The sequence below is a fragment of the Atractosteus spatula genome, chromosome 22 (genome assembly GCF_055471065.1).
Source record: "Atractosteus spatula isolate fAtrSpa1 chromosome 22, fAtrSpa1.hap1, whole genome shotgun sequence".
NCBI classification, from domain to species: Eukaryota; Metazoa; Chordata; class Actinopteri; order Semionotiformes; family Lepisosteidae; genus Atractosteus; species Atractosteus spatula.
The window spans coordinates 2,759,775-2,780,840 of record NC_142727.1 but is presented as its reverse complement, the minus strand read 5'-3'; the positions used below and the strand labels follow the sequence as shown (position 1 = coordinate 2,780,840).

The window sequence follows — 21,066 nt, the reverse complement described above, 5'->3', positions numbered from 1 at the left end:
AAATCAAGGAAAATAAAACCCACATTTACTAAAAGGCAGAGCAATAGCTCTTGTTATTAATGTGTATAAATAAACAGACAACACTGTTTCACTCCAACCCACTAAGTAAAACTCAAATTCATCCTTTATTAGAGCACACTACTCACAAGTCAACAATGCACATCTCACTAAGTTACTACTGCTTTACTCACAATAACAGACAGACTGTATTCCTTGCACAGGGGCAGAGGAGGGTTCAAACTCCTGTTAGTCGGGACACCCTTGTCTTCTTGTTTTGGGATCTATAGCCCCCTAAGTTACTTTCCTACAGTAGATAAAGTTGGATTTTTTTCCCCCCAACTGGACACAGTCTTTACCTCAGTCTCCTTACTCTATTATTTATCATCTGAGATGCTCATAGAACAATTGATTTTTCTTTCAAGTAATAATTTCAAGTTTTAATAAAGGGTTCATATCCATATTGTTATAATTCAAATTAAATTTCAATTAATGAGTGATTACCAGAAAGAAATGAATACTTCAATGCGATTAATTTTACATACTGACATGAAGGCCAAACAGTCATCAACAGGATGTGACATGCTGTAATTAAGGTTGGGGTGCTACACAGTGGCCAGGTTCAGTGCATCTGTCTCACACACCCTCAGGATGTCGACGAAATCGCAGTACAAGTCAGCCCAGTGGTTTTTAGATGGAAGAATGACTGCACAGTTTGCAGGGCTGGAGAGTTTACCTTCTTCCTGGTACTGATTGTCTGGTTCTCCAGTCGCCCAGAACCTGGCACACAGTGAGGGAGAGAATGGATAAGGCAGGGAGGGAGAGACAGACGCACTTGAGAGAGACTGTGAGGAAGAGTATGAATGAGAGACATACAATAAGAGTATAAATGAAGCGGATTGTAAAGTAGGACTGAACCCTGTCCGACAGACTTCCCCAAAAGACCCAGCCTTCTCACCTCCCTAGTTACATCACTCCAATATGCTTGACAAGTCTTACATTTCAGTTTCGTTCACTGAAGAGCCATCCACCCAGTGCCAGTTGCCTTCATGGGCATTATCCGTCAGTCCAATCCAAAAATAGTTTCCACCAGTGTGTTTCTGAATAAAGTTCTGAACAGAAAAAAAAAAAAAGACCATTCATGTCTTCAGATTCTCCGTTGACAAAGTAGCACCCAACCCACAGCTACACAATTTGCAACTGTCAGTAACCTAATCACCTATTGGACAGATGGTAGTGGTCCAGACTCCTTGAGAACTCAGCCTATCAAGAGCCTCCATTGTAACAGATCAAAGCACAAAGTTGGCATTAATGAAGGATATTAGAATAGGGAGCTGCATCAGCATTCACTGGCTGCAAAGGAACCAATCCATTTTGGCTGCTGAACCTTCTTCAGGTACGAGGGAGAGTATGGGAGTAGGGATAAGCACAGGGAAAAAAGGATAGACTAGATAAGAAAGGTTCCAGAGTAACTGAGAAAGTGTCCAAAGAAAGAGCGCATCAAGGGAGAAGTGGGAAAAGCTGAAATGACCAGAGAGGATTTAAAAACATTTTAGATGGTCATTGAAAGAAGGGGCAGGGTGGGAACCAGGTTTTAGTCTAGTCTTGGCTTTAGGTGTTTTTCTAGAGGCAGAGCTTTGATATCCCGTTAAAGGGATCCAGATAGAAAGGCCAATGAAGTGGTGGAGAGAAGTGAAACTGGGAAACCTCATTTTAGAGTTCTTTGATCCACAATGTACTTCCTGTGGAACTGTTGCTAATGGAAGGGTATTTCCCACAAATGATGTAGTAAATGAAAACCGCAGGCTACAAATGTTCTCAGGGTAATTTTGAAACAGGCCGAGGTGTCAAGTATATGCACATTACTGAACACATACTTGCAAGTGATGCAACAGTCATGGGTTTCGGGACATCTGAACGTAAATGCCAAGCGAAACGGAATAAGAAACCCAGAAATATATAGCCCCAGAAAGAGACAGCGGAAGGAGAGCAAGACACAGGAAACAAGGGACAGGACAGAGCAGGAGCGCCCTCTGGCTGTAGAGGGCGTGACACTGTGCTGTACAGTATGTACAGTACAAGGAAGCAGTGGATTTTTCCCCAGTGGCCTCGCCACAAATAAACCTACTGCACCAGGTTCCTTTGCCACACTGAGGCCGAGATCAGCCACATGACCAAGGGAGTCCCACAGCTCGTTCGGTCTCCTCATGCTCCTTTTCTCTAAAAGGAATCTTTATTCTCACAGTACCCTCACGAGCGAAGCATTTAAGACACTTTACATAAATTATATAGAAATAAAAGCTGGGTAAACAAATTGTGAAGTAAGATGAAAGAAACTTAAGAATTCAAGGACATGAAAAACGTAATGTTTTGAGATAAGATTTAAAAAACCTTTAGCAGAAGCTGCATCCTTTTGACATGGAATATTACTCAAATAATGAGGGGATAACTTCCCTTATAGTGAGCCCTACATCTCCATGTTACTGCAGGGCAACACCATAGGTTCTTACCTGCTGCTCTTTGTTCTTTATAATTGCCAGGTTGGCTCCCAAGGATTGACATTGATAGAGACTCTCATTCCAGCTCATTTCATCGGTAGAGAAGTAGTAACACTTGGAGTTGAAGGGCTTCCAGCCCTGAGGACAGGGGTTGCAGACTCTTTCTGCACAGGAAGAAAAGAGAACTCACATCATTACAGCTCACTCCCCACCAAGAAGTGCATTACCAATTCCTGCCTCTTTGCTGTAGAGGTCCAACTGGTGAACACCCACACAACTCCAGTATCCCTCCACTCACCCTGAGAAGCAGACAGTTTGATGGGACAGTAAAGATCCAAAATGGGGAATTTCTTAGAGAGTTGAGTAAAGAGCTGTCTCTTCTCTCTGCTCAAGTTCCTATTGGCTGCAGTCTGGTTGCTGTACTCCTTCTTTAATTTGTCACTGGCTGCAAGCAATGTGCTGTAATCCGCTTTGAGCTGATCCAGTTCCCCCTTCAACAGGGAATTAGTCTGGATCTGGCTCCTGTGGTCCTCACTGGCACTATGGGCAAAACTGCCAACTGCAGGGGGAAAAAAGGAAGTTGTATTAGTAAGGTACAGATGACACCAAGTGTGAATCTATTTTCTAGCATCATGGTGTTCCATAAAGTTGGCCTCTTTAGATATTTGACCTCTAGAACAAAGATTTAGATTTCCATTCTCTGAGAATTGATGTAAGAGACAGGAACCACTGTGATTGGTTAGTGACACGTCACATGACAAAGTCATCAGATTAGCTTTGCCATCACCTGGCCAAATTTTGCTCCAAGAACACATGGACTCTTTTCCCCACTGATCTTACAGTGGTGTCCCCACTACACCTGATTCGCCATTTAATCCTGTGGAAAGGGTGGGCTGTGATCTTTCAGCAGCTACAGGATCAAAGAACAAACTGTGGACATCAGTGCTGCTGGGTGGTGGTTCCAAACATGGTTTTTGCAAACAGTGAAAATGAAAATACCAATATACTCAGACAAGTGTACAAATGCACACACAGACCGACAATGTTATACTCACAGTAGATACCCAGGGCTATGATGACAATCATCAGGACAGCACACAGCAATCCCAGACACACTGCAGCCAACCTGTATGGAGGAGGACTGGACGCAGGTGTCACTACAGGAACTTGCCCTAGTGCAAAAAAAAAAAACAACAAAAAGTTACAAATTCACTACCACATCCTGCACTCAGTGAATACATACACTTTGGAACTACAGGACAAGCATTATCACCCCACAACAGGGAAAGGCACAAATGAAGTAGACTGGAAAAGAGCAAAGAGTCAGACAGAGCATCAGTCACCAAGTTAATGGTTTTGCTTTTAATACACCAACTTAAGGATGTGCTATTAGTGTACTTAGAACTACATGGAATTTCTTTAAAGCATCTGACAGACCCCGATTGCTCTGAGGTACAGTAGCTCTTCCCAGATATAGCAATGTCTCTGAAGGAGTGGACATAGAGACATTTAAGAGCTTTATCCAGAGAAATTATTCCAGGAACATCTTAACTGGCAGGATAATTCCAGGATCTTATCCCTGGAAAAGGTGGCAGTAGGTTGCTCATAACCAAGAGCAATAATCTTCCTAAGCAGCATAAGCTGTGTGAGAAAGCTATTGTAAAGCAGTCTAACTGCAAAGTTAAAGATTCTGATTTAAGTAGATATTTGATTTTTAGTACTCCCTGAAAATCAGTCCAGATCTACTGTCCATAATCTGTAGTTCTTGCAGCAAGAATCACACTGACTTACATGCTGCGATTATACATAAGGATACCATCTCATTACACGGTTTTCTTTATACCAAGAAAACACAGGGTGTAGAGTCTCCCAGGTTTTATCCCAAATTGTGTCATATTGACTATGGATAAAACACTATACCACACACACTATTTTAATAATATTTTCAAAACATTTTTGCCTTACAAATTTCATATTTCAAATCCAGATAAGCCTTTTTCTGTTAATCCATTTTTGACTCGGGTTTTGCAAGCACTGTTGCAACACTAAACCATAAGCCTACTGCCTATCTTTTCTGAGAAAGCCAAACAATACAAGGAATTAAATAAGCAAACTAAGTACTGGGTGTGTGTATATACAGTACATATGGCATTCTGGCAAATTCAGTATGTTGACAGCAGTTTTACTTGCAGCCCGATTTCACGAGATGTTAGAAGCTTAGCAAAGCTTAACCTGGTCACTTCAAGCATGGTAGTCCAATTTCTACCATAAATTTAGGTTTTGATGAACCAACAGATGGCTCACTTACAGATTTGGGCCAGAATTCCAACCCAAAGCCCCACTGTGGATGAACAGTAATACTGGGCTGTAGAAGGTAATTCTTCAGATTGAAAGTTTTGAGATCTTGACTATCTGGTCATTAAACACAGCCAATAGCACTTTTTAAAAGAGGTGGGGTGCTCACTCTGATGCCCTCTCTAGATGTCCACTCTTTTCTTCTGCAATCACCCTCCATAAGTTTTGCTTCACCAGCTGCATTAAGGGCAGGTTTTCCCTACTCCTGATCTACCCTGTACTTGCACTTGTGTGCAGAATGGCATCACCCGACCAGGGGCTGCAGATCAGAGGTGGATGAGACGAGTCCCCCTGCTGTGTGTAAAGGACTTGGGATCGCTGGGGTTGAAATGGACACGGAAAGTAATTACTCAGATTCCTGAAATTTCCTGGTGGAAACAGCCTCAGGGATTAGCATGTTAAGGAACAAGAGCACCTTGTGTAGCTTAAACACAACATGTTCAGTGTATAGCTCGGAGCCACCTCACATTGGGTCAATAGGTTGAGATCTTTATTGGAAATCTAAAGACCCCAACTGCTCAACATAAGACAGCAACTCACCTCCAGATCCAGAGCCGGATTCCAGGGAAGGCTTCAAGGCAACACACTGCAGCTCCTCAGACATGGAGAAAGTCGACAGGGACTGATCAGAGCCCAGACCGATAATGCACTTGTTAGAACACTGCTCTATCACAGCAGTATTCTGACCCACTGATGAGTGGTCTGACTAGGTGGCTGGCCCACCGACTGAGACACTGCCTGACTGCACAGCACTGAGCAGCGATGAGGAACAGAATGAGGAAGAATGGCTCACATCCTGTATGTTTGTTCGCATCATTTCCCCTGTGAGCTATTCCTGCCTTTGTCTGGAGACTTAAAAAAATACAAAAACACATCAAGGATACTTACTGCATACAAGTTTGGATGAACAGGAGCACATAACTCTGCTACCAGCACAAAAAAAAAAAAAAGTAGGAACCAACACATCCTAACAAATGGAGTAAGGTAGTATTTATCACACATTACTATTTTAATCAAGTTTTTTTCAGTTTCATTAAAGAATAGTTTTTTTTTTTCCTGGACCTTATTTCAAGTCACACCTAAGGGAGTAAGGTGATGTTTTTCCACACCACATTGAGTTGATCTTTGAGGTTTTTGAATATTGAATTGGGTTCCTTTACAGTCCTCCATGTTCAAGATGAAAAAGATCCAGGTTAAGCCATCACAGCAGGACCTTGTTTTGAACCTGTGACCATACCTGGCTGCCCTTCTCTAGGCTGATCTGAGAGCACCCCTTTGGAAGGGCCTCTCATGTGAATAAGATTACAGGTTCTTAAGTTGCTCAACTCTGGCATAAATGGTAGGTCATACAGTAAGGTGCTTAAATACAGCATTTCCCACACTAATTGTAGTGGAATTGAGTCTCTGGTGTGAGTTCAATGGTGGCTTTAAGTTAATGCCCTGAAAACAACCCTTTCCAGAGAGTCAGCAGCTACAGTACACAACTTCCACTGGCTGTGAAGGTTGCTGGTGCCTTTTAATCACAGGTGAGCAGTTCAAACTCTTAACTCACTGAGTTTAGGAGTACAGGCTCTTTCCGAGAATGAGCTCAGAAACTGCTCAAGTAAATGAACCCTGTCCATTGTCTCCTGTTACTATTAGTCCTGGTTCACCACTACCTGCTCCTCACTCACAGATCAAGGTGCAATCAGTGCTGTAATAAAATTGCCTGGGCAACACATTGGGATTTCCCTGGGAAGGGGAGCAATTCTCCATGCTCTGGGTTTTCCTTTTCTCACATTTACAAGCCTTCTTTGTTGGGTCTCATTTAGGTTTTCTACCATGCAGCCCATTTTGCTGCCCTGTCATTTGAAACCACTAGAGCTCAGAGTTCTGCTTATTCACTTCCACTTAGTGCACTTGAGCAGGATTTCTAATCCTTTACTACCAAGGCCTTCCGCACTATGATCACATCCTAGAGAGCAAAACAGCAAGGAATACATTCACCAATGATTTTTGCTTGGCCTTCTGGAGCAGAGAGCTCTGTATTTTGCCTTTGCTAGAACATGCCTCATTCCCCACAGTACAGCTGTTTAATGGGAACATGGAAAACCCTACTCTGCATTTCAAGAGCCTCATCTGGAGACTTTTGTATTGGCAAACTGGGCATCATGTCAGTAATCTAATGCTTAGCTTATCTAGGCATTTTCATATTAATGAGACATGAAAGTACAGCCCAGGCAGTTCATCTAGACATACTGCAGTCCTTATTCTAGAGGGAAGGACACCTACTGGCCCACCAGCAACAACAACTTCATTGGAAAAGTCCTTTCCCCACTCTGAAGGAAGTACAGATAGTCCACCAGGTAGTAATGATATACATTAGGTAGTATCAAAACACAAAACCAACCATGCAGAACAGCAGATACTCATAATGGGAGCATCTCACCACTAATGGATTGCCTGTAAAAAGCCATTTAGAGAAGGAATCAAGAGACCACATAAGTAAATTGGGGAGAGGCTTAACAGAGCTCTACCTGCTCATTTTCTTAGTAGCAACACTTATAGCAAGGGTGCTCTGAAACTAAAAAGGCAAAGGAAGAAAAAGGAGCAAATAAGCAAACCGCTCAACGAAAAATGAAATAAGCAACAGTTAGAATAACTAGTTGCAACAGATGCAAGGAAGTGTTCCAGCCAATAACAGAATTAATTTGAGGAAGCTTGTCTGAAGTCATGGCCCACCACTATTAAGAAATTAAAGCCCATCAGCCTTTCTGCAAGTGCATGCTTTTAATTGGTTATAATCATGCTCACACAAAGAACAGGCTTCACTCATTAACAAGGGTGATTGAAGTAATTGCATGGCTAAAGTTACCAATGCAGAGTGCATGTGAATGATCAAGCCTGCTTACCAACAAGGGTGTTCCATCTTTATAGAAAAGACAATACAAGAACAGAATTACACAGGAGCAAACCCCTCACTCAGCTGAAAGTGAAGTACTTTCAGATTTTACAAGAATCCGAAGCATCAACTGAAACAGAGCAGGTGTTGACCCATTGACTACAACAGATCAGATTTAGACAGTGAGGTTGAAAAGATATACATGAAAGGCCAACCTTCCAACAGGCAGCTTTTGAGGCCTGAGTACCTGGACAAGCATGTTGGACCACAAAACACTGCACAAGAATATTGCTTTCAGACAAATGCCATGCTCACACTCCACAAACACCTATTCCAAACCAACCCAACACCAGCTATCTCCCGCCCATAAATCCCTTTATATACCAAACTAGTCTAAACTAAGCCCATGTGAGAATTTGTATCTCAATCCTTTACCAATTAAATAATTACTCAATTAATGCACCGCATGTGAACCTGTTTACAATCAATACAGGCCTTAATGCTCTCTAGTGGCAGGTCAGTGGAAGCTGATATTCTCTTTACTGCTGGCCTGCCACAATGATGTTTCTTCAGAAAGGCCTTACCTTTAAACAAGGCCTATTTACTATTAACCACCTGCAGTGGACACAGGGTGACAAAGGAGAGAGAGACAGTGCAAAGCCATCTCAGCCCCTTAGTTTGGTATCATATCAAATAATTCCGGTTGTCCAGGGAAATGCCTTGAGAAACCCTAGACACAGTGTTGATTGTAACTGTTGTCTTCCCTGTTCTTAAGTCACAGCAGTAGGATCTCAACTAGAACAGAGTCATACAGCCTGTTACTTTAACAAAGAAAACTCCTTTTTTCTGGAATACAGCTCATGTGACCTCAGTGCCACTGATCACTGGACCCATCTGTGTCCCTTAGGATTGAGGATCAGAACGATGAAGAGCAGTTCACTCCCCTGACCACCCAAGTCTCAAGCCCATTGCATAATCTTGCACTCCTCACATTCTGCTCCTCTACAGTCACTCCTTCTGGCTAGCCCTGTCCACTTTTTTTTATCCAGACAGAGGTAAGTCTCAAGTGCATGAATCTGAATTCATTCCATGCTCTTATTTTTTATTTATTGCCTTCAAAGAACATAACAGAGGTTATAAGAGAGAGGAAGGCCATCTGTCCTGTTTGCTGGTAGGTCTAAATGCCTTAGAATCTTTTTTGAATTAGGTCTATCTAGGGTGTATAGCTAGTAAGGCAGCTCTAAGATGGCAAAATAAAAGAGCCAGAGCACAGATGGAAGTGTTGTGGTTTGAAACTGACACAGGAAGACATCTCCCTGCTACCACCTCAGGTGCAATAGTGTCAAATCACATGGTATCCTATCTGCTCCTCTCTGCTATTCATAATCACCAGGTCCTCCCCCTGGTTTCTATAGTCTGTTCAGCTCTGAAGAAGCACTATAACTTAGAGATGTACAGCTGTCAGCTGTGGGAGGCTTAGGGTTTGTTTTTTTAATTGAGAAAGTGAGAACTAGTCCGGGATTTTGAAACACTGGCTTGTAATTTCAAAGTGTTGACAACCTTTGTCTATTTGTTTCTCTATCAGGTTGTTTTTTGCTGTACTTTTTAATGAAGCATCTGAGCCTGTCAGGTGGCTCAGCTGTTTCTTAGTCCATGCTCCAGGGTTAAATGGTTATAAATTTCTATGTACACTTACCTGTACATTATTTACCTATAAAGGCCACTAAAATCGCATTCTAACTCTTCAAACTTGCTGAACTGGATGGACACCTATTTGCAGTTTATATTATTGAGAATATACACAAAACCTCTCTTTTTCACCATAACTCTCTGTTTCCTGACATCATACAACAATCATAGGAACATTTACCCCCACAGGCCTCGCCATTCCTTGGTTCTGTAAAACAGCGCAGGATGCGTAGTTATACAATCAATGAGCATGCCCATGTGCTCACACACAGGGGGTCTGTATAGATGCAGACATATTTCCTGCTTGCTTTCAAGCTACAATCTTTGTGTGTTTTTCATGCTCAGAGAGCCAGCCTGTGCGTTCGTTTCCATCGGTGACCAAGTCATGTGTCACCTCCCTCCCATCCCTGAAGGCAGTGTTGAGCTCTGATTGGCTGCAACTTCTCGGAACAAGTGAGCAAGTTCTGCGAAGGAAAGATTCAGATTCGGCTCGTGTAGCGTACAGTAGGTGAGCCAGGAAATGACTTTGTATCGGAAAGCGACATGTTCGCACTGTGACTTTTGCATGCATTTGGCTGAAATATCGTATACCCAATGAGCTTCTGCGTTGCTACAGAGACCACCGCTCGATTCCCAGTAACCACAGCCAACATTCAGAAAAGTCTCTCTGCAAATATCAAGGGCTCAAGATCAAACACCTCCTGAGAGGTGTGAAAACCACAGGCAGAAACTTGAGCTCACAGCCAGAGATCACAAAGCAACGTGGAGAAAGAAAAAACACAGAACAATCAGACGTGCCTGCACTCCAGCAAGCTTTGTTGCTTCCACCATGCAGTTGCTTTCTGAGATGAGCAGGGATCCCCGACACCCATGCTTGCTGTGGAAAGGAAAACAATAGGGAAAAAAAATGGAATTTGCAAAGAACTAGTGCATTTCAAAGAGTGAAATATGTTTTTTTTACTTTTCCTTGGGAGTACTGCAGGGACACTTGAACCGTGTTCCTGCCGTTATCCAAGACTAAAAACAGCATCGTCGCCAAGCTCCCCCTCATTCTGTTCTGATGGTGTCAGGCTTGTAGAACTGCCCGCCTGTAGTCATTGCTCTCTCCACAGAGCCATGCCAGAGCTTCAGTGGGAGTACTGTGTCCAGGATTTCGAAAATTTGTGTCTCCTTCATTCTACCTGATCACAGCTGGTTTGTAGCCGGACGTAATTGGTTCTAAACAACATCTGCCTGAAATAGCTGTGTTACAATCAACAGGACATATGTAGGTAGTCTGTGGCTTTCTGTTTCTGCTTTACTCTTTTAGCTGTCTTTGGTTTTAGTTCAGAAAAAGACCCTTATTCCCCCAGTTAGTTATTCTTACACTTAGACTGGATCTAACAAAAGGATTGTTTTTGTTTGAGTTTTGTTTGCAGAACTGGCATAAGAACATGAGAACAGTCACAAAAACAGGATGCCATAACACCCAATATGGCAGTAAGTAGCTAATTGATCTGAGAATCTCATCCAGCTGGTATTTGAAACCAGGGTAATGGCTTCAATATGGGTGGGTAGCTTGTTCCACATCGCACAATAGTCAAGAAGTGCCTCATTTTCCCAGTTCTAAATGTACTTTTACACAGTTTTCCCTTGTGTCCTCTGGTTTGTGTTCATTCTGAAGAAGTCTGCTGGGATGACTTTCTCTTTAAATATGTGTATCGAGTCCTTTCGTGGTCTTTTGGTGCTCTTCCTTTTTTTCCTACCTTCCTGTCAGTGCAGGACTTTGACTTAAACTGCTTTCTAGTGCTTGAAACACGTCTACTTCATCTACTGTATGCTTATACTGTGTTACAGTGCCCATATTGAACACTACACTAAACTTACTGTTGTGGCGTGTGAAATCTAAATTAAAGCAATAAAGGAAAATGGCAAACTGATTATCACAACTTTTTTTTTTATTCAAAGCCCTACCAGCAGTGTTACAGTGGGAATCTTCTGTTCTATGTCTGTAAAATTATTCAGGTAGCAGCACTGCCTTAACACAGCGGAGTGAATTGTAAGACCTGTGTTTCACAGATTCTCTGCCAGGAAGAATTGCAGTCCAGGTCATTCCAGTTTTGAAAGGAATTGGAGTTTGGTTCAGCCACCACACAGTCCTGGTTTCCACCCTGATTATTGGGCTGATTACCGTCCCAGTACCTAAAAAATATCATTTTCATCTCAGCACAAACACTGCCAGCCCCTTTGATTGTCACAACTCGTGACAATGCTGCCCCCCATCTTTCAGAATCAGCATCGAGTGCTCTCATCTACTCAGTGTCTAGTGTTTGCTGTTGGCAGGTCACATTATTACCCTTCTTATTTTCTTGCTAACCAATCTGAAGTACATTGTCCCTTATTGCCTCTCCCTCTCTGTAACTGTGTGGTCAGTGTGTGAGTACTGTATATACAGTGTGTTCAGTCAGGGTGTAGGTCAGTACTGGACTGCTCTCTCACTCTGTAACTGTGTGGTCAGTGTGTGAGTATATACAGTGTGTTCAGTCAGGGTGTAAGTCAGTACTGGACTGCTCTCTCACTCTGTAACTGTGTGGTCAGTGTGTGAGTATATACAGTGTGTTCAGTCAGTGTGTAAGTCAGTACTGGACTGCTTTCTCACTCTGTAACTGTGTGGTCAGTGTGTGAGTATATACAGTGTGTTCAGTCAGGGTGTAAGTCAGTACTGGACTGCTCTCTCACTCTGTAACTGTGTGGTCAGTGTGTGAGTATATACAGTGTGTTCAGTCAGGGTGTAGGTCAGTACTGGACTGCTCTCTCACTCTGTAACTGTGTGGTCAGTGTGTGAGTATATACAGTGTGTTCAGTCAGGGTGTAAGTCAGTACTGGACTGCTCTCTCACTCTGTAACTGTGTGGTCAAGTGTGTGAGTATATACAGTGTGTTCAGTCAGTGTGTAAGTCAGTACTGGACTGCTCTCTCACTCTGTAACTGTGTGGTCAAGTGTGTGAGTATATACAGTGTGTTCAGTCAGGGTGTAAGTCAGTACTGGACTGCTCTCTCACTCTGTAACTGTGTGGTCAAGTGTGTGAGTATATACAGTGTGTTCAGTCAGGGTGTAGGTCAGTACTGGACTGCTTTCTCACTCTGTAACTGTGTGGTCAAGTGTGTGAGTATATACAGTCTGTTCAGTCAGGGTGTAGGTCAGTACTGGGCTGCTTTCTCACTCTGTAACTGTGTGGTCAAGTGTGTGGGTATATACAGTGTGTTCAGTCAGGGTGTAAGTCAGTACTGGACTGCTCTCTCACTCTGTAACTGTGTGGTCAGTGTGTGAGTATATACAGTCTGTTCAGTCAGGGTGTAAGTCAGTACTGGACTGCTCTCTCACTCTGTAACTGTGTGGTCAAGTGTGTGGGTACAGTATATACAGTGTGTTCAGTCAGGGTGTAGGTCAGTACTGGACTGCTCTCTCACTCTGTAACTGTGTGGTCAGTGTGTGAGTATATACAGTGTGTTCAGTCAGGATGTAGGTCAGTACTGGACTGCTCTCTCACTCTGTAACTGTGTGGTCAGTGTGTGAGTATATACAGTGTGTTCAGTCAGGGTGTAGGTCAGTACTGGACTGCTCTCTCACTCTGTAACTGTGTGGTCAGTGTGTGAGTACTGTATATACAGTGTGTTCAGTCAGGGTGTAGGTCAGTACTGGACTGCTCTCTCACTCTGTAACTGTGTGGTCAGTGTGTGAGTATATACAGTGTGTTCAGTCAGTGTGTAAGTCAGTACTGGACTGCTCTCTCACTCTGTAACTGTGTGGTCAAGTGTGTGAGTATATACAGTGTGTTCAGTCAGTGTGTAAGTCAGTACTGGACTGCTCTCTCACTCTGTAACTGTGTGGTCAAGTGTGTGAGTATATACAGTGTGTTCAGTCAGGGTGTAAGTCAGTACTGGACTGCTCTCTCACTCTGTAACTGTGTGGTCAAGTGTGTGAGTATATACAGTGTGTTCAGTCAGGGTGTAGGTCAGTACTGGACTGCTTTCTCACTCTGTAACTGTGTGGTCAAGTGTGTGAGTATATACAGTCTGTTCAGTCAGGGTGTAGGTCAGTACTGGGCTGCTTTCTCACTCTGTAACTGTGTGGTCAAGTGTGTGGGTATATACAGTGTGTTCAGTCAGGGTGTAAGTCAGTACTGGACTGCTCTCTCACTCTGTAACTGTGTGGTCAGTGTGTGAGTATATACAGTCTGTTCAGTCAGGGTGTAAGTCAGTACTGGACTGCTCTCTCACTCTGTAACTGTGTGGTCAAGTGTGTGGGTACAGTATATACAGTGTGTTCAGTCAGGGTGTAGGTCAGTACTGGACTGCTCTCTCACTCTGTAACTGTGTGGTCAGTGTGTGAGTATATACAGTGTGTTCAGTCAGGGTGTAGGTCAGTACTGGACTGCTCTCTCACTCTGTAACTGTGTGGTCAGTGTGTGAGTATATACAGTGTGTTCAGTCAGGGTGTAGGTCAGTACTGGACTGCTCTCTCACTCTGTAACTGTGTGGTCAAGTGTGTGGGTACAGTATATACAGTGTGTTCAGTCAGGGTGTAGGTCAGTACTGCACTGCTCTCTCACTCTGTAACTGTGTGGTCAGTGTGTGAGTATATACAGTGTGTTCAGTCAGGGTGTAGGTCAGTACTGGGCTGCTTTCTCACTCTGTAACTGTGTGGTCAAGTGTGTGGGTATATACAGTGTGTTCAGTCAGGGTGTAAGTCTGTACTGGACTGCTCTCTCACTCTGTAACTGTGTGGTCAGTGTGTGAGTATATACAGTCTGTTCAGTCAGGGTGTAAGTCAGTACTGGACTGCTCTCTCACTCTGTAACTGTGTGGTCAAGTGTGTGGGTACAGTATATACAGTGTGTTCAGTCAGGGTGTAGGTCAGTACTGGACTGCTCTCTCACTCTGTAACTGTGTGGTCAGTGTGTGAGTATATACAGTGTGTTCAGTCAGGATGTAGGTCAGTACTGGACTGCTCTCTCACTCTGTAACTGTGTGGTCAGTGTGTGAGTATATACAGTGTGTTCAGTCAGGGTGTAGGTCAGTACTGGACTGCTCTCTCACTCTGTAACTGTGTGGTCAGTGTGTGAGTACTGTATATACAGTGTGTTCAGTCAGGGTGTAGGTCAGTACTGGACTGCTCTCTCACTCTGTAACTGTGTGGTCAGTGTGTGAGTATATACAGTGTGTTCAGTCAGTGTGTAAGTCAGTACTGGACTGCTCTCTCACTCTGTAACTGTGTGGTCAAGTGTGTGAGTATATACAGTGTGTTCAGTCAGTGTGTAAGTCAGTACTGGACTGCTCTCTCACTCTGTAACTGTGTGGTCAAGTGTGTGAGTATATACAGTGTGTTCAGTCAGGGTGTAAGTCAGTACTGGACTGCTCTCTCACTCTGTAACTGTGTGGTCAAGTGTGTGAGTATATACAGTGTGTTCAGTCAGGGTGTAGGTCAGTACTGGACTGCTTTCTCACTCTGTAACTGTGTGGTCAAGTGTGTGAGTATATACAGTCTGTTCAGTCAGGGTGTAGGTCAGTACTGGGCTGCTTTCTCACTCTGTAACTGTGTGGTCAAGTGTGTGGGTATATACAGTGTGTTCAGTCAGGGTGTAAGTCAGTACTGGACTGCTCTCTCACTCTGTAACTGTGTGGTCAGTGTGTGAGTATATACAGTCTGTTCAGTCAGGGTGTAAGTCAGTACTGGACTGCTCTCTCACTCTGTAACTGTGTGGTCAAGTGTGTGGGTACAGTATATACAGTGTGTTCAGTCAGGGTGTAGGTCAGTACTGGACTGCTCTCTCACTCTGTAACTGTGTGGTCAGTGTGTGAGTATATACAGTGTGTTCAGTCAGGGTGTAGGTCAGTACTGGACTGCTCTCTCACTCTGTAACTGTGTGGTCAAGTGTGTGGGTACAGTATATACAGTGTGTTCAGTCAGGGTGTAGGTCAGTACTGCACTGCTTTCTCACTCTGTAACTGTGTGGTCAAGTGTGTGGGTATATACAGTGTGTTCAGTCAGGGTGTAAGTCAGTACTGGACTGCTCTCTCACTCTGTAACTGTGTGGTCAGTGTGTGAGTATATACAGTCTGTTCAGTCAGGGTGTAAGTCAGTACTGGACTGCTCTCTCACTCTAACTGTGTGGTCAAGTGTGTGGGTACAGTATATACAGTGTGTTCAGTCAGGGTGTAGGTCAGTACTGGACTGCTCTCTCACTCTGTAACTGTGTGGTCAGTGTGTGAGTATATACAGTGTGTTCAGTCAGGGTGTAGGTCAGTACTGGACTGCTTTCTCACTCTGTAACTGTGTGGTCAAGTGTGTGAGTATATACAGTGTGTTCAGTCAGTGTGTAAGTCAGTACTGGACTGCTCTCTCACTCTGTAACTGTGTGGTCAGTGTGTGAGTATATACAGTGTGTTCAGTCAGGGTGTAGGTCAGTACTGGACTGCTCTCTCACTCTGTAACTGTGTGGTCAGTGTGTGAGTATATACAGTGTGTTCAGTCAGGGTGTAGGTCAGTACTGGACTGCTCTCTCACTCTGTAACTGTGTGGTCAGTGTGTGAGTATATACAGTGTGTTCAGTCAGGGTGTAGGTCAGTACTGGACTACTCTTTCACTTTGTACAGTAACTGTATTTCACTCTCGCTGTGTTACTGCATGTTCAGTGTGTGTATATACTGTATACAGTCCACTGAGAGATAGTCTAGGTGTTTACCAGACTGTTCCACATTTCTTACCCTGTAGTCAATCTAGTGCCATCTACCCACATCCAGATCCCTTCCATAGGTGCATTAGTCAGCCCGATCCATTTAATTTTGTTTCCTTTACTTCGCCTCCAGATGAATTCCTGAGCACAAGACACAGAATTATATTTCTGTCATTTCTGTGTGTGTTAATAATCTGCCCCCCCCCCCCCCCACAGAAAGCAAAGACAACCCGTCACACACATACAAGAAGGACAAGGGGATACTTAGTTTCTTGCTGAAGTATGAAGAAGTTAATTCACCTAGACGTTCTTATTTTACATGGTTTGGGAGGACTGGAAGGGCTATATTTTAACTTGGAGATAATGTGGATTGATTTTACCCTTCACATACTGTACCTGCTCCTCTCTGCTGTCTATAATCACCAGATCAGCTCCCTGTTTCTTGCAGGCAGTGTGACTGTCCTTCCAGTTTTTTTCATCAATAGAGAAGTAGTAACACTTGCAGTTGAAGAGCTCCCAGCCCTGGGGACATGGCTTACAGACCCACTCTACACATGAAACACAGAAACACTCCTGTTATCACAATGCACAGATGGACCAGCCACTGAACAGCAAATGCAAAACCGGTTTTTGTGCAGATTCGCTCACCCTCTGACTCCACATCTTCAAATGAGCAGTATTTTTCTAGACTGGGGAATGTCTTAAAGATTTCAGTGACACGCCTGTTAAGTATTTTAATTTTTGTCTGGAGGCTGTCATTTTCCATCTGAAACCTTTCTATAATGTTCTGGAGTCCACCTGTCTTTCTCTGCAGCTCTGCTTTTTCATTCTGTACTTTGTCATTTACTGCAGCCAGAATGCTGTAGTTGGTCCATAACACCTGACTGGCTGCTATAAGGCTGCTGTAGTTCTCTTTAAGCCAGTCCAGCTCATTCTTCATCCTGGAGTTAGCTTGAGATAGGCTTTCAGTGACGCCAGTGTCTGTGGAGAGAAGATACAGTATAAATCACGTAGTTTACCAAAGCACAGAGCTCTAATGCCTCTCCTTCCACTTTTTTTCTTATGTTCTGGGTGGGCACCACTGTCTGTGAAAGCATTGTGCTATTTGGACAGATGATAAGTATTGGCTGCAGTCCTTCTTGGTTGTACTGACTAGAAGTGAGAGATCTGCTTAAGATCGCCATCCAATATGTCAGCAAAAATGCAAACATCATAACTTGTGAATGACCTGTCCAGTCACTACACATCTGTGCTATTCTCAGCAGGACTCTGACAAAATGCCCTAATTAATTCAGTCTTGAGGAATTATTGTATTGATTCTCAGACTAGACCTCCAAGGGGCATACTGGAAGGGGCATTTGCTGTGCAGGTTTAAGGCAATGGGTGGCACAGCAATAATTAAATATTTAAGACTTTTGCTCATGTATCTTTGCTGTGAATGGCACTAATCGAAACAGGAAGAGTTTAAAATCTTAGCCCGTTCAACTATGGCATAATCATTTAAACATTATGACAGTAATCCATCACAAAACTGAAAGTCAAAGAGATTCTAACAGTGTTTTATAATCACAGCAGACAGGCTAGCATGTATGTTTGCAAGTCTGTATACCTGACTGCACGCGTGCATTGTGACATCATGCTTTACTCACAGTTCACACTCAGGGCTATGATGGTGGTCAGTAAGACTGCACACAGCAGCCCCAGGCACACTGTGGCCACTCTGTAGAGAGTGGTGTTGGGATGAGCTCTCAGTGTGGACACGGACACTAGTAGGAAAAGAAAAAAAAAACACACTGTTACACTGTTACACCCTGAAACTCACAACTGTAAAAAGAGGAACTCAATGCTACTGTTCATAGAAATAATATTTGAACAAGTTTGTACACAGTACAAGCTGTTGATAAACAGTGTTGATACTGTGGTGTTCTTCTTGACAGTCATAGAATTGCACTAACTGTAAAACACAGATTGGGACTGACCTGCGCCAGTAGGGGTCTCTCTCTGGGTTGAGAGAGTCCCAGTTGTGTTCACCTCTGCGTAGATCACATCATCCTGTTTCACTGAGAGAGAGAGAGAGGTGGGGGTTAATGTACTTCCATGTTCTGTTGTGTTACTATACTTTTGTGTTCCATGTAAGTCATTGTGTTATTGGCACTGATGCTGGCTTTACACTTTTATCGCACAACGAAATCATGACAAATCATGAAACATACCAAATTACTGCTCTGAAAAGCATAGTGATGTCTCATCAAAGTACTTCATTTGGAGGAGCCATAGAGTAGTGAAACTCTGGAACAAGCTACACAGCTATGCAGTTGAAGTCGATATTGTTTTCTTTCAGGAAATGGCTGGCTCAGATCCTGGAATTAAACTTTCAATTGTAGCCGATCTTAAATTCTTAGTGGACTGGTTGATTGAGATGGAAGGGATAAACTTTCATTTAAAAAATAAATATTCATGCATATGTTGTTCATTATTTGTTTTGCACTGTTTCTACAAGAGGGAGTTTACTGGAAACCCCCAGATTTGTCAGCCATCCATCTGTGGTCACAGCTGCTGCAGCAACATTAACAACCAGAGAACATCGGCTACATCTGGTCTTAGAAAACAGCCCAATATGGGCGGAAAAAAAAAAAACTTGTGTGTATGCTGTGTTTAATGGAGATGGTGAGGTAGGTGAAAGAATGTCTTTTCATTGCATTACGTGAATCAATCTGTAATTTATTAAAAGGAGGAAACATGAATTAATAATTCGATATTGCAGGATGAACTTGAAGAAGAAGCATTGGATGATTATGCTGACTGTCTCTTTGAGACCAAAGTGGGAATCAATCATCAAAAAAGCTCAGCCGTACAGGAGGAAAATGAATCATTATAATCTATGCATGTCTGCAGGTCTGCAGACAGCATTGCAGAAAAGGCCCACAGAAGACTTCCAAAAAAGGGCAACCAGAACGGATGAAGTTCAACAGATATGTTGCACGTAGAACGTTATGAAGAAAAGAACTCCTTGACTGTCCACCGGGGAATCTCCCAAATGGATTTTATTCAGGCATTCGAAATCCTCAAATCTACCAGTTGTGAAAACGACGTGCACTATTCCTGGATCAACAAAGAATCCTAGAAACCTTTTACACAGTTTATCCTTTGTGAAAGCAGTGTTCTGTATCACCGGAGCAAACACAATTAGCACTGTGCTTAATCTGTGATTCTTTTCTCTGAAATTCTAAGAGAATTGCCTGCACAAGATCAATGAAACACTGAAGATCTAAGTCAGCGAGAATCCCTCTAGTTTTTTAGAGGACAGTCAGTTAATAGAGTAACAGGTTTTTTGTTCAACATTCCAGAAGGCATTACAAGTAATAACCCTTAATAAAATTACTTAGAATGATTTCTTCCAATTTGTCTTTTTTTGACCAAACGGTATTTGCAAGAGAGACAAATACTCACCTTCTGCTCCAGAAGGGGATCTATGAGAGAAAATTACAGTAGAATAACACACATCTTCAGCCATCAAGGATACTGGGTTACTAATTGATTGACTCAAGAGCTGAATCAGCGATAACTCCTTCCGACTGACTGGTTGAGGCTCATGGAGACAGTACCTAACGTACACATACTGGCCGACAGTAAATAAAATAGACAGGAAGGGAGAAAAGGGTGGTTGAAGGAAGGGAGTGGCTTCATTTCTGTGTGCTCCTCTATAAACTGTCCCTCCCATCTCTGTTTTACTTCTGCATTTTTAATCTGAAGAATATTTTGGTACATTGGCTGCTCAGAGGTCTGTGATCTACTGAAACACCCAGTACAGTCTATGAAGCAACACTAGTCTGTACAATAGACTGTACACAGTTTGACTACTGGTACTTAGACACAATATGTGCAGTGAAATTCTCTTCACACTGAGGCACATTCTGACCATTGGTACTGTATTCAGACATGTACAGTAACATGCGTTCCGATTGACAGGTGTACCTGTGCAGTACTTTTCATGAAAATGGAGTGTAACCATTTTCACAGTATACTAAATTCACCATTATTGTGACTTCACTTCCCAGGAATTGTCTGGGAGACATGGGATCATATACCCTGAGTAAACCTGGTATCAGTGCACAGCTCAACAATCCATCCCAATTGCTCCATGGTCAAGTATAGTCCTAAGGTGTTATTTAGAGCATTTCATTACACTTTATGAAAAGAGCTTTGCCATTGCTACAGAGATTAAATAACTTTCAGTTTCAGTCACAGATGCAGAATGCTGATATGTAACGCAATGGAAACCACGAACACTTAAGACTTAGTGAAGATGAGAACAAAGAGCAGTGCTTCTCGAAAGGTCACTCGGACTGAAGACGGGCTTCTACTGCAGCTTCGACTGAAAGACACAAAGCCTCTGAAAGCACAATGAGCTGTTTTCACTCGCCGTCTGCACTTAGATGTTCTGGGATTCGCTACAGCTTTTCTGTAGGACAGCTGGGGTTCCCTGCACTGGTACCTGAAACTGCCAAAACCTGGAAAAAGATCTTCAACCCCAACCAGGACAAGCAGACTGAGACTGGAGAGAAGAATGGAAACCCAGATCACCCTCCTCCTTGTGCGCCACTCTCATCACCCATCAGTGTCTTTTGGGTGTAACAGATGCCACGGTATCTTCAAGTATCCCGTCTGTTCACTAGGACGCAACGCAAAGCACAGTGCAATCAATGCAGTATACATTCTGTAGAGGTAACAGAAATAAAATCATACACTTACAGAACTAAGACTACAACAAACTAAGACAGACTTCATTTACAATGACAATAGGATGAGCCGTTAACAAGGTGCTACCTTAAGTACCATAAGCATAGGCCTAAAATCATGTTAAAAAGGGGCCCAGAGTATAATTACAATGCAGCTGTGACCTGTAGTGAAAAGTATGGACTGACCCTGAG

The 21,066-nt window shown here is 43.1% G+C and overlaps 1 protein-coding gene across 1 annotated transcript; it reads right to left on the bottom strand.

The window, feature by feature from the left end:
• Positions 1–149: 149 nt before the first annotated feature.
• Positions 150–19,777, bottom strand: LOC148816550 (uncharacterized). Its single transcript, XM_088940134.1, has 13 exons — positions 19,586–19,777; positions 18,115–18,195; positions 17,785–17,901; positions 16,784–17,116; positions 16,532–16,683; positions 16,167–16,276; positions 11,444–11,601; positions 5,391–5,540; positions 3,551–3,667; positions 2,794–3,054; positions 2,508–2,659; positions 997–1,109; positions 150–777 (listed from the first exon to the last, which is right to left on the bottom strand). The coding sequence occupies exons 1-13, from the start codon at positions 19,647–19,649 to the stop codon at positions 603–605; spliced, it is 1,983 nt and encodes a 660-aa protein (XP_088796260.1). The 5' UTR covers positions 19,650–19,777; the 3' UTR covers positions 150–602.
• Between the last annotated feature and the right edge of the window lie 1,289 nt (positions 19,778–21,066).

Coding starts and splice junctions, on each gene's coding strand:
- LOC148816550 (XM_088940134.1), bottom strand. CDS start 19,649: ATGGCTGAAGATGTGTGTTATTCTACTGTAATTTTCTCTCATAGATCC. Junction 17,117..17,784: donor CATAGCCCTGAGTGTGAACT/GTGAGTAAAGCA, acceptor TTCTCTCCACAG/ACACTGGCGTCACTGAAAGC. Junction 2,660..2,793: donor CAAACTGTCTGCTTCTCAGG/GTGAGTGGAGGG, acceptor CTTCCTGTGCAG/AAAGAGTCTGCAACCCCTGT.